The sequence below is a fragment of the Phallusia mammillata genome, chromosome 6 (assembly GCF_965637545.1).
Source record: "Phallusia mammillata chromosome 6, kaPhaMamm4.hap1.1, whole genome shotgun sequence".
Taxonomy (NCBI): domain Eukaryota; kingdom Metazoa; phylum Chordata; class Ascidiacea; order Phlebobranchia; family Ascidiidae; genus Phallusia; species Phallusia mammillata.
The window spans coordinates 939276-952214 of record NC_137257.1 but is presented as its reverse complement, the minus strand read 5'-3'; the positions used below and the strand labels follow the sequence as shown (position 1 = coordinate 952214).

Sequence of the window (12939 nt, the reverse complement as noted above, 5' to 3'; positions counted from 1 at the left end):
CTTATCTTAAGAGCTTCAACGATTATTAATTGTTATTGGTTTAAGATCCAGTTTTTATAAATTTGCTTTGTACTGCTGTTTAACATAAGTATATATTTCCAATCACAACAAGAGTGGGCAATAAAAACAACTTTAATCATTGGTGAAATAAATAAACTACCTCCTGCAAACGTTTGTCTTTTCGTGCTTGTTTCATTTACCCAATCATTATTCAGTTTTTTTATTGTTCGTACAGGCGGACAAAGTCATAAAAACAACAAGAAAGTAACAACAGGAATAAAGGACAAGTGTGCTGCGCAAGAAACCGACACGCACAAAAACAATAACAGGTAAAACAAACAAAAAAAATAATAATAAGAATAATAATATTTATGGCAAAACAATCGGTCGTTTGTAAACAAACAAACGTAGATGAGGTGAAAACAGTTGAAATTTCGACGCGAGAAAAAGAAAAAGGCAAAACGAAAACGAGAGAGGGTAAATTCTCGCGTATTTACGAGCAAATTGCGCCGGCCTGAAAGTTCACCGGGTTGTACACGCACTCGCATGACCTCTGTCCCTGACATTCACTGTTCCATGAATAACCACCTCTGATTGGGATAAGTGGTTTCTCGCAGGTAACTATACAACCACCGCCTGTTCCCTTGCATCGTGGACGACCGCTGAAATTAGACAGATTTGTGGTTAATTACGGTTGTAAAGGTTAAGGGTGAAGGGTCAAAGGTGAAGGATGCGACTTGATGTGAACTCTACGGGACGTTTTAATTATTGTTTTGATGCATGTCAACGATCGATTTGACACGTGGATCTTACGTAACATGATAAAATGTTATTGCAATCATTGTAAGTCAATTCATCGTTAAGTGGATTTAATTTCACCAGTAAGACGCTTTAATTCTTCTTAATTTGTGAACCTAGTTTCGAAATTGAACAACAGGCGATAATTTACATACTGTAGAAAACAACACTAAGATATAAGGACAGGTTTATTATTTTCAAAGTGCGCTAGTTTCCATAGTTTTAAATCGTCAGACTTTTACTTTAAATTTACTCACAATGGTTAATGCCAAAATTTTTAATCAATGAAATCATGTTGCTTTCAATTCAATACGGGACCAGTTTGGTCCACACATATTTAACAAATATGGTTATTTTCGTCTTACCTGTGACCTCCAGTATTGTCCCTCGCGCAGCCGCATGTTATTTGTCTCGAGAATCCCATACAACCGCTATCTCCAGCGCAATTTCGCGAACTTCGGCAAGTGTCTGAAAGTAAACAGGAAAGCGATTATGATTGTGTAAGTGTTGAAGGAAAACGTTTGGAATTAAAACTTGTCAACTTTACGTTAACTTCGACTTTAGCCATATAGTACAACTCGTGAAATTTCGTCACATTTAACATTAAGACAGGGCAGCAAATGTAAACTTATAACTTAGTACAGAAAGTACAGCAAAAAATGTTAAAAACTTCTCTTTCACTGCTCGAAAACCCATACAAAAACACCATGCTTGCGCAATCAACGGTTTCAAGGAGTGCTTTACGAATATGTTTATCTCAAAATATAAAAGCAGAAAGTCTTGGATAAAATAGATATTTTCACGAACTCTGTGGGTCAATCGATATTTATTCGGCTGTGTTCGCCGGGTTTTTGTTTCGTTTTTTTTTACTTAGTACATGATACACATCCTTTGCTGATGTGGCTTTCGTGTTGTACTCAGAGAAGGTTGTAAACTTCAGTGTAAAAAAGCAGAAGTCTTGAAAAAAAACTAACCTGATTTAGCTGCTGGAACATTTTTGTTGTAAGTGTCCAACGTGATTCGTTTGTTTCTGTACACGACGTTTCCACCAGGGGCGTAGTGAGACACTGTGTAGGTCGATTTGTAGTTGTAGCTGCCACGCGGAATGTTCTTAATCGCTACACTGCAGCCGAGATGAGTTGTATCTTTCCACAGAAGTTGAGTAAGATGACCTAGGATGAAAAAATTACATTTCAAATGACCATAATTTATATAAGTGTTCCGCGATCGCTGGTCTGCATAGACCAGATGTTCTCAACCTTTCGTGAACCGTGGCTCCCTGAAAGTAACTTTTTGGCCTCGTGGCCCCCTTTAAGTATCCCTGTGAGACCTGTGGTCCCCTAAAAAAATTAAAATTGCAAACCCGTATTGGAATTTGACACTAATTTCGGCTTTAAACAGGTTGGTTAAAATAAACAAGAATCCGTAATCGTGAAAAACCTCAATATAGGCAAAAAGTATGTGAAATAGCCGATTGAATTAGGGAACAAAGTCCCTGGTTGGGCCCTGGTTGAGAACCACTGGCATAGGCGCTTCAGGACTGATCCCAGTTATGAATTTATGTTCATGTTAACATCAAAATCGCTAAATTATATTCCTATCCGTAATAGTAGGTCTGATCACAGCAGACTTATCATCCTATTGTAAAAAATAATACTCTAGACGTCTCCTATCTTTCATGTTGTTATTATCCCTGATTAGACACGGAAATATAACATTGGTTATCAATGGATTTTTATGAATGAATCATATGTTGTTCTTATGCTTGTATAATGCGAAATACTCATATTAATAAAGGGATTAGATATGTGAGTTCAAAACACGAAACTTTGAATAATTTTCTTTATTCGTACGATTAGCAATCTTAGAAATAAGAATCTTTTTTGTAATTGTGACACCAAACACTTGTGGACTGAAATTTTTCTTGTAAAATATTTGTAGCAAATCAGATTGGAAGCACTCGCTATTTTAAGGTCGTTGCCATTTTAACTTTAACGTTTCGAAATTGTTTTTTCTCCAGTTTGACGCAGAACAATTTCTGATCCAAATGCGTGAAAGGTTTTTCCGAAATTGTCACAAAATTCGTTGTCCTGTTACAGGAGAGTGAGACGGATTAATGCATAGAGGGTTAAAACTAGTTTGTTCATAGCAACTGTTGCCAATTACTTGAATGATTTTGCAAAACCAAAAAATTTAAAATAGCAAAGTTTAAACGCTATAACCCCATTAATGTTTAAAAAAGTTTAAAAGGATGAAGTTCAAAATATTATTTTTGCACCGAAATAACTTCCTATTTTCATCACAATGTTAAAATATTCCAGATAAACTAATATAACCTCATTAATTCATTAAAAAAAACTTTTAAATGTGCTAAATTAACAAATTGCGACCCCATTGCAACCTTTCAAATCTATTTTGGAATATTTCCGGACACGCGCTGTTATTTTTCTAATAACTTTAATGAACCCGGATCTTTGAGATTCTAATTTAGGCGCTTTCGAACGGAACCATTGTTCCTTTTTTCCAAGAACGCGATCGGACGCGATCAGTCGTCACCTTTCGAACGTGAAACGAATTCGAATTGGCGCTACCCAACTATGACGTCACAAATGCGATGACCGCTTGGCGCGTGTTAAACTGACGTGCGCGGGAAATCGAAGGTCGCGAGGTGCTTTGTTAAATTCGAATATGAATATGCACGTTTTAACACTGACATCGTGTAAAGTTGGCAAAGTTTGTCTTGTGCAACTACGGTTCACATGAATATGATTACTTTGTATTGGCATACGAGGCAGGCAACGGTGCTTGTGATTCGACATTCGACGGTTTCACCACTAAGCCTGTGTAGCTCAGTTGGGAGAGCGAGAGTCCCGGAAAGACTCCTGTCGTGGGTTCGAATCCCACCACTAGATTTTTCTAGCCTATGCCTTGCCATATGGGAATGCTTGGATGACCGGCTGATTCGATATGACGCCTTTAATAGGTCTGGCGTACTTTGCTAATATACAAGTGTGCCGTGATCGCTCGTCTGCATCGACGCTTCAGGGCTGATCCCAGTAAAAATCAATTCATCTTACTTGGTATTGTTTTGTGTGATTACCCAGGCTTCTTAAACAATTGATCGGCCAATCGTTGCAAACTTAGGCCGAACCGGTTTAAAGTCTCTATGTTTGGCTTTAACTTCTATGTCTTAGACATTTCAAAACCAAATTGACTTATTCATGTCAGGTAGGACATATCCTGCCATGTAGGTGCTGTAAGATGCACGTTTTACTGTTCACAGTATCTGCGCATGACAAAACAAATGTCAAAACGTTTCTTGACATTTTTCCAGTACCCAGGTGTTGTTATTTTTTTTTATCTGAAAAATCAAACTAGTGTTTGTACCGAGTGTAAACCAATTCTGCTCAAAATAGAATTCGCGTTTCGTCCTAAACCTCACCGAATGCCCTTCTCACTGCAAATTACCACAATCAACCACACTGTTTGACTAAAAACAAATCAGCGCCTAAACATTAAACAACATCGGCGATAAGAATCAGTTTGCCGCCAAACACGAGTTCATTGCCAATTAACTCTGAAGCGACAACCTTTCAACTTTGGTGATGCATAATTGATGACGTCACGCATTAGGTAATTGATGACGTCATGAGACTCACCGACTGGTTTTCCTGCGTGGCTGTGAGTCGGGTTTTGTCTGTCGTAGTAGAAGAGTTCAGCGTACCACCGGAGTACGGACTCCTTCGCAGGGCTTCCTCCGCGCGAAAAATCCCACGCAATGTTTTCGCCGACGCCTCGCCCTCTGTAGTAAGAATCCCTCTGCAAGTTGAAACGATCGTTAAAGTTCGAGTAAAGTTAGGCATGTGTTTTTAAACGCTGCTGCTCTATTAGAACGGTCGTGCAGTTTCTGTTATCCTAAAAACGTGTCGCAAAAGAGTAACCCCAAAGCTGGGATTCGTTACAATAGAACTTCAAAAAAGCAGTTGATAGAGAATTTAAATGTTGTAGTAGCTTCTTGAATCATTCGTGAAAATTTTTGCTTTGATAGTATCCCTGATTTTTGCCTTTTTTAATCGCTAGCTCATGGCTAAGTAAGATGTGTTTAACATATTTAAGCCACCTAAATGTTTTAGTGCGAAGCAACACTTAAACAAAAATCTAAATAAAGTACAAGAACACGGGTTCTTACATTGGAATGGGGCCAGTTTGGGGTTCGTTGGACCCCGGCGACGGTTTGGAAAGGATGCTCGGGGGCCGCATTCGCCAGAAATTCTGCCCATCTTTTTGTTGTTTGCACAAGTTTTGGGTCCCATTGCAAAGCTGGAACATTGTGGACTGATCTGTTTTCAATAAGATCATTGTTAATTTAAAAACTTTTTATTCATGTAAACAGAGTCATAAGAACAACAAATCTAAATTAAATTAAATGAAGAATAGGTATGTAATGGTTAGTAAAATGGCCTAAAATTGAGCCCCAAATATGTTTGTTTTTTAAATCAAGCCAAATTTTGACCTGAAAGTTGGTTTAACCAACATTAAACTACGACAAAACAGTGGCCTAATGTAAATGCAGGTCTAAATTATCAGCCAGTTATTCATACTAAAGCCCGAATCCGACCTAAATCCTAGTCTCATTGGTAAGCTTAGCTTGTTTGTTAACGCTCCAAATATTTAGTTTCCAGTCATCACTTTGCTTACCTGAAAAAGTTGTGATATTCCAAACATTCTCTGTGGAAGGATGAAGTTGGTTGGGGTCCAACGGCGGTTGATTTGGGCCTAGGTGTTGTATTGGGTTTATATGGGGTTGTATAGGGTCGGGTGGTTTGAATGGGTCTGGTGGTGGGTTTTGGTGGAGTTGGATCCTTCGTGACTTCTACAAAAAAGAATTATATGTTTGAATATGGTTGTCGAATTTACAAAGTGGTTGCAACGTCATGTTTTATTGTTTTACAGAATGCAAGTAGTTTTTCACTTGTATTTATCCTGAGTCACTAGCTATGCATACACTCTAAAAAGGTTACAACTATTTTGCAAACTCTTGTCATTTGTTTGTTCAATCTAATTCACTAGCTTCCTTTTGTTACACAGTATATCTAAGCAAAGCGTTAAACAGCTAAGCCAGGGGTCGGCAACCACTACTAAAAATGTTGGCACGCGAAGTCCACAAAACACTAAAATAACAAGTAAATCAACACGCCGATTAAAAGCCTGCCGGCCCCTGTGCTAAGCAATGTCTATGTTCCGTTCTTAAACTGTTGTCAGCAAAGTTGTATGTCATCAAAACCTGTTTACACAACTTTGACCCCGACCAATTTGTCAGTGCATTTGGTTTCAACTCACTTGGTACAAACACGTTCCACCGTCCTTTTACGTAACCACAGCAGGGCAGAGAGTTAGTGACGCGCGAGGTCCATGGGGATTCCCCCCGGTTGTTGATGATGAGAAATTGCGAATTGGCAAGAGGTCGTAGTGAAGCGTAGAGACGAAAGTCTTGGATCCAACCTGGAAGTGAAAACAAACGCTGAATGAGTTTTTGTTGATGCAGACCAGTGGTTGTTAACCAGTGTGCTAATTTTATGTTTTTTCCGAGGGTAATTAGCTCATATATATTAGTTTACATGCATTTTTCCTGTAACGTCATAGTTTGCATTTTTAAATTTTAAGAAAAGGGGGAATCATAAAAAAGTCAAGAACAATTATTTTATGCTGCAGTTTTGTTGTTAGTAAAGCTATTCTTCAAGTTCTTTTCTGGTGTACCCAAAACTTTAAGTTAAACTTTTTGTGAAGTGAAGTTAGTTTCACTTGTGGTGGCTACAGTTCTGTTTAAAACCTTTGAGTTGTACAATGACTTCGTTTAAGTTCAACAGCAATTTTGTTGTTGAAAATCTGCCCTTTAAGCCCTGCATGGTTTAGGAAAGGGTTGTGTTATGACATTAGCGCATTTTATCAACCAATTTTTGGACTATTAAAACATGTTAGCTAATCGAAAGAAGTCGATTGACAATCAGCCATTGAGTAACTTCGATTTAATTAAATCAACCATTCCCAAATGCCCGAAAATTTACCTTACACCGTTGTTTTAATTAGTTAACACTAACACACAGATGAATTTTGTTCCAACTTCAGTTTTAAGTATATATCCCCGCATATTGTGTGCACGACTCAGTAATTAGGACAGCTAGATGTGAAGTCATTGCTTATTCGTTTGCGGTTTGAATTTTTTCCGCCCAACGCACCTATCATCCGATTACAGGATGCTATTAACGTTGAACGGGCAATAATTAAACACACCTGACGGATAAGACTGTACCAGGCACCGTTTTTTTTAACTTTATTCGCCAAGTATCTGATCGTTTTTGTCCATAGACAATAAACATTTTGCCGCAAAGTTATGTCAAGTCGCAAATATTCTATGTTACTTAATCACTTAACAGAAGTATTTGCGCCTACAAACCACAGCATACGGATTAGGTTAACGTTCTTTTGGTTTATACCTGGTGTTCGACGATTTATTCCTACGTTTAATTGCTTTTGAGTCAACTGGCGGATAATTAACGTCCCTCTTATCCGGTTAGCCAAGCCTAAGTTTTGAAGAATTTCCGTTTTAAGCCAAATTATATCTTGGTTAATCATGGTGCAAAATACATGTGCATGCCAGTTGTAGTTTATGCATTTCCACACTGATGATCATTCAGTGATTTCTCACCTGTGGAATAGTAATTGTTATACAGTCCGAACGAGATAGTCAAAACCTCAAGCAAAATAGCATTCTACAGTATATGTAAACATTCCACCTACAACTGGGTTGGCACAGTGGTGGGATTCAGCCGGTCCGCACCGGTTCTATAGAACCAACTTATGAGATTTTATGAGATTAGCGAACCGGTTAGCATTACTGGTTACTGTCAATGGAATTTTTGTAACAGAACCGGCTGACAAATATGACTTTTGTGACAGAACCGGCTGACAAAAAATTTGAATATCACCACTGAATGGGCAAATGTTTAACTAAGTAATTTGTCTATATTTGTCCAAAGCCTCCAGACTCACCGTTTCCGCATTTTCCTTTTGTGATCATCCACTTTTGGTTATTTTTCGCTTTGCAGAAAGTCACCTTGGTATAGTAGAGTCCTTTGGGTCTGTCAGAAGCACAAAGAAAACATGTCAAATTCATGCCCCAAAACAGTGGTTGGTAACCGCCGGTTCGCGAAAAGTTTATTACCGGACCGTATAATTTTTTAGGTTAAATGCTATGAAACATTTTGCACATGTATCCCGGAAAAGATAAGTTAATTTAGGCGTTTTCATTGCTAATTATATATGGTTTGTTTCTGAACATGTTTTTAGCGGCCCGCGATAAAATTTCAGTTTAAAAAACAGTCCGCATTAAAAAGAGGTTGTCGACCCCTGCCCTAAAACATTTAAAATATTCACAACACAAAGATCGAAGTTGGCTTACATTTTGTACATGTAGAAGGACTCGACCTCTCCGCGTACGTTGCTACTGGATACCGGTTTCCATGGATACCGTGGCGAGTTAGATGAGATAGAGAACATGTACTGGTAGGGCCGCGTGTTGCTGTTGAAATAAACCTTCACTTGCTGCAGACTCTTGTCTTTTGCTGCTTGCTGAACTGCACAGGAAAAACAACGTTTTATAACTTGTCACAAATTAATGACCTAATACTAGAGTGCAGCGCCAGTTTACCCACGGTTTTACGTCACAATTCACCGAATGATGCGTAACACTCGATTGTTTACAACGTCACAATTAGTCGCAGCTATTTAATTGCAAGATGTTCGAATACTATTGTCTATTGCGGAAGATTAACATTATGACGTTATTGAGATTATGACCTAATAGTTACCTGGAGCGGCGGTTGCGGGTCGGGGTCGTCGAGTTGTGCGAGGGGGTGGTCTTGGGGTCTGTGGGGGTTTCCAGGGGGTTGTTTTCGGTGGTGGAGGAGGGGGAGGGGGTCGGGAGTTGCACCAACCGCATGTCTCAGGGCAGTGAGCACTCATGAAGCTGAAAAACGGATAAAGATTAAAATTGAGAATCAACGAAAAGTGATTGTGTTTTAGAGGTTTACAAACTGAAGTATATAGCTCAGCAGTGACATATATACAGTGGTGGGATTCAAATGTTTTGTCAGTCGGTTCTATCACAAAAGTCATATTTTTCAGCCGGTTTTGTTACAAAAAGTCCATTAACAGTAACCAGTAATGCTAATCGGTTCGCTGATCTCATAAATTTTGTGAGACGGTTCTATAGAACCGGTGCGAACCGGCTGAATCCCACCACTGCATATATACTCTTCATATTTTGTTGTAAAATCATTATTAGCACAAAAGATAACTTTTTTGAGACAGTAAAGGTGCCTATACCTTGAGTGGTATCTTTACCAGAACCTCGTTTACAGTTTAATTACAGACTCGTAGTCAAAATTCTTATAATGTATTTCTTGTTTACCTGTAGAAACGACTGTTTCTTGGGCATCCGTAGGTTTTCAGTCCTCTGCACGATGACATGTCGTTTTTGCAAGCTGAAAAATATTTAAAAAACTTTAATCTTCCAAACAATCAAAATGGTTAGAGAGCAGATGTGTTTTGCCCAAATTGTGATCAGTTTCCAATGGTAACTTTAGTCTTCTAATTCCTGTTCTATTTGTGACAAGTATTCATACAATCCTCGAAGGTAATAGCGATAAATAAGCTAGTGCTGCCAGATATAATGTGTAAACGAGTATTCCAGCAGTTTTAATATAAATAATTGCAGTTTGGAAGCTATAAGAGACGTCTTCTCAGGATAACTACCCTGCTGGACGAGCAATACTCGTTTATGCATTGACGTTAAGTTTTTGAAAAACCTCAACGCAAAGATGTAAAAAAAATTTCGCATAATGAATCAACAAACTGTTAAGTTTAATAAGTTGTTCTCAAAGTTTTAGTTACTTACTATTGCAGTATCCGTAACTGCATTCTCTTGATACAAACTCAATATAACCGGAGCCTTTGCGTTCTTTGATCTGAATTCCAGTTGCCCGTCTGTAACACAAGTAACGCCTTGTAAAGATATGTTGCCAATACTTAACAAACCATTTGTAATAGAGAAGGTTGATGACACTGTGATCCATGTCACATCATTATGTTATCTGGTTCACGTAACTTTAGATTTAAATTTTCTAGGTCGGGTCTAAACCTCTAAACTTATAACTTACAGCAAATTGTATCTTAATATTCATTTGTCTGCAGTTTACATATAGCAAGATTTGTTTGAGGTCCAAATCCTATTAGAAAACGTAGTTGTTTAACTTGTATTAATTGCAAACCATCAGTATATTTTACCACATCATGACAACCTCTTAAGCAACACGAAATTTCAAACCACTTTGCAGATGTTATTGTTGATTTTGCAGCAAAGTAGTAGCAAGAAAAATATTCCTTCTGCGGGAAAGTTGGGCAGATATTTATAACTTCAAAAAGGTCACAATACCTCTTTATTGCGTAACAATCAGCTAAGAAGCACCTGTGACCTTTGTTTGTTTCAAATCTCACCGCATTTTGCGCATAAACGTGTTTCCCACTTAGCCTTGCGGAAAACAAAAAGCGGTGATAAAAAATTTGGTTGCTACAAAACGGAAAATGATTTTAAAGTCGTGCAACCAATTCTCAGAACGTAATCTCAATTATCTTGCCCCAAGGCTTTTGGGAAGCTGTGAAAACATGATTTCACGCTATATCGTATATCGCATATCGATATAAACGCGATATCGTCATACTGACGTGGCCCAATAACGACTGCAGAGTCACTTTGTGTTTAAAAAAGATTTTTGAATAGATGCACAAACGCTGGGTATCTCAACTTTGGCCTCAATTGCATTAAAACTTTTTTTGTTTTTGTTTTAAATTTTAACTTTATGTTCATGCATTTTGCACTAATAAGTAAAAAACAGCATAACGGGAACTTGTACTAAACAACAACATAAGCGAAATGGGTGCCAAATAAATTCATAAAACTGTTTGTAAATGTTTGCAATACCTAAATCTGTCGGCATAAAGAATATCCTATATCTAGTTTAGATGTATATATTATAAATGCTTGGGAGACCTGGCTTGATTCCGTATCTCGCCTTCAATAGACCTGGCGTACTATGATTTATATTTATAGTTTAGTTTCACATTGGTCTAATCTTAAGTTTAAGAAATCCAAACTTGTCAATGACTCATAAAAGTGAGCTTGGGGCATTTGCAGATAGAATTGCTCACATCAAATCTCACTTTATGAAACACATATTTAAACTTCCGCCCTGATGTTATCTACATTGACCTTTCCCAATCGAGTTTCAATATCAAAGCAAATTTCTTCCCATCATACCTGCAACATGAAAAGGGTCCAAATCCGTAGGATGATGCCATCTTCTTCATGGTGGTTGATCCCTCATCTCGTTCAGCTGTTGCTCGAAAGTAATCTTCACGTGGAATCGCCACAAAGTTGCTCTTCGCTTTCACAGATTTCTGAAAAAGAAAATGAAACAGATTATTGTAGCATAGAAATATAAAATTTAAATATAAAGGTTCATAAAATATTTTCTGTTCTATTTGAATAAGGTACTTGTAACGCCGGGTAAATACAAGTTTTATATATAATGACATATCGTTTGTACAAATCGATTTTTGCCATCAATGAAAAATATCTTATAAGATGGCTGCTTGATTTTATGTTGCTTGCATGGGAAATCTTTGGGTTTTTTTCTCAGCTTTCTTAGTAAATTGTTTTTGTGTAAGTTATATTTTAACTGTGAAGTGATAGGCATTTAGGGAACTGGTTATATTTTCAACTTACCCCGCTGGTTAAAAATGCCATTTCAATGTCAAGTTCTTCAAGGGTTCCATTATCTTCAGGTAGAAAGTGATCTTTCAAAACATCGATTTGCGGATTTTTTGCCGCGCTTTCTTCCCGCTGTTTTTGTAGCAGAAGTTCTTGTTGAAGTTGAATCTGTTTCTGTTGCTCTTGTTGCATTTGTTGTTGAAGTAGATTGAGCCACTGAGTTTGACTGCGTTGAATATTCTGTTGACTTTGCTCGATAAGTTGTTGTATCTGCTGTTGTTGAACCAACTGGAAACGTAGTTAAGTACAAAAATTTTGTCAAAAAGAAGAAATGTTGCCTAATTTGTGTAATAGTTAACTTGCATGCAATTTGTGATCACTCTAGATATAAAAATAAGTGAGCGGTGTGGAAAAGGTTTCAAAAAGCATGTAAGCTAGAACTAACGTATAAGACTCAAAACAGCTATTCTTGCAAAGTATTTTGTGCCGAAATTCAAACATATTACTACACCCGTAAGCCGTAAATATTTTGTGCTTTTCAAATAAGTTAGACAAACTTTATTGGCAAATAATCCAAAATTTGCTGCACCCACATTGTAAGTCACCGCTACATAATAATTTTGATTCCTCAGTCGAGAAACGTAGCCAGAAAAACGCAAATAACCAAGTGAAGGACAACCTCAGCTGGTCTGTGGTCGACAGCGGCTCGTAATTGCTGTTACCAAAACCGGACGTGCTAATTACCAGTGGTCAATCGGCGGTAAAGGTAATAAAGTGGCCAGACAGTCATTCATAAATAACACCTGTGACATTTTGCTCTTACATCTGCGGTTTGAACTTAATTGCAAGTTGAACTTAACCAGCTGGAATTCTTGAAGGATTACTTGAACCAGGGATCGGCATCCTTTTTTGCATTGCGGACCGTTTTTGAAACTAAAAATTTATCGCGGACCGGTCTTCAAACATACAAATATTTAGCAATGAAAACGCTTAAATTAGTTTATCATCCCCGGAATACATGGGCAAATGTTTTATAGCATTTAACCTGAAAATTTATACGGCCCGGAACGAACTCCTCACGGGCCGCGGACTGACTTAACGATTTACTTACTTGCGTTGATGAAGCTGTTTCCAGTATGGTGAGGGCGCACAGAGTACCAAGCAAAAATATTCTATGTATTGTCATTTTGACAGTTTAAGCAATAAATATCTGAAATATACAAAATAAGTGTTTTGCTTATCAATAAAACGCAACTGACAAAATCTAAAATCCAAGATTAACGCTAAAATTGAAACATTCAGTAAAACTATGT

General features: G+C 37.7%; 1 protein-coding gene across 1 annotated transcript; it reads right to left on the bottom strand.

Moving 5' to 3' along the window:
• Window positions 1-204: 204 nt before the first annotated feature.
• LOC145233495 (uncharacterized) lies at window positions 205-12840 on the bottom strand. The gene is made up of 15 exons (XM_080098227.1): window positions 12738-12840; window positions 11642-11914; window positions 11174-11313; window positions 9755-9843; window positions 9269-9341; window positions 8667-8824; window positions 8258-8432; window positions 7849-7937; window positions 6139-6300; window positions 5497-5671; window positions 4988-5138; window positions 4458-4617; window positions 1773-1970; window positions 1164-1266; window positions 205-662 (listed from the first exon to the last, which is right to left on the bottom strand). Exons 1-15 carry the CDS (start codon window positions 12810-12812, stop codon window positions 494-496), a joined length of 2190 nt encoding a protein of 729 aa, XP_079954353.1. The 5' UTR covers window positions 12813-12840; the 3' UTR covers window positions 205-493.
• Window positions 12841-12939: the final 99 nt, after the last annotated feature.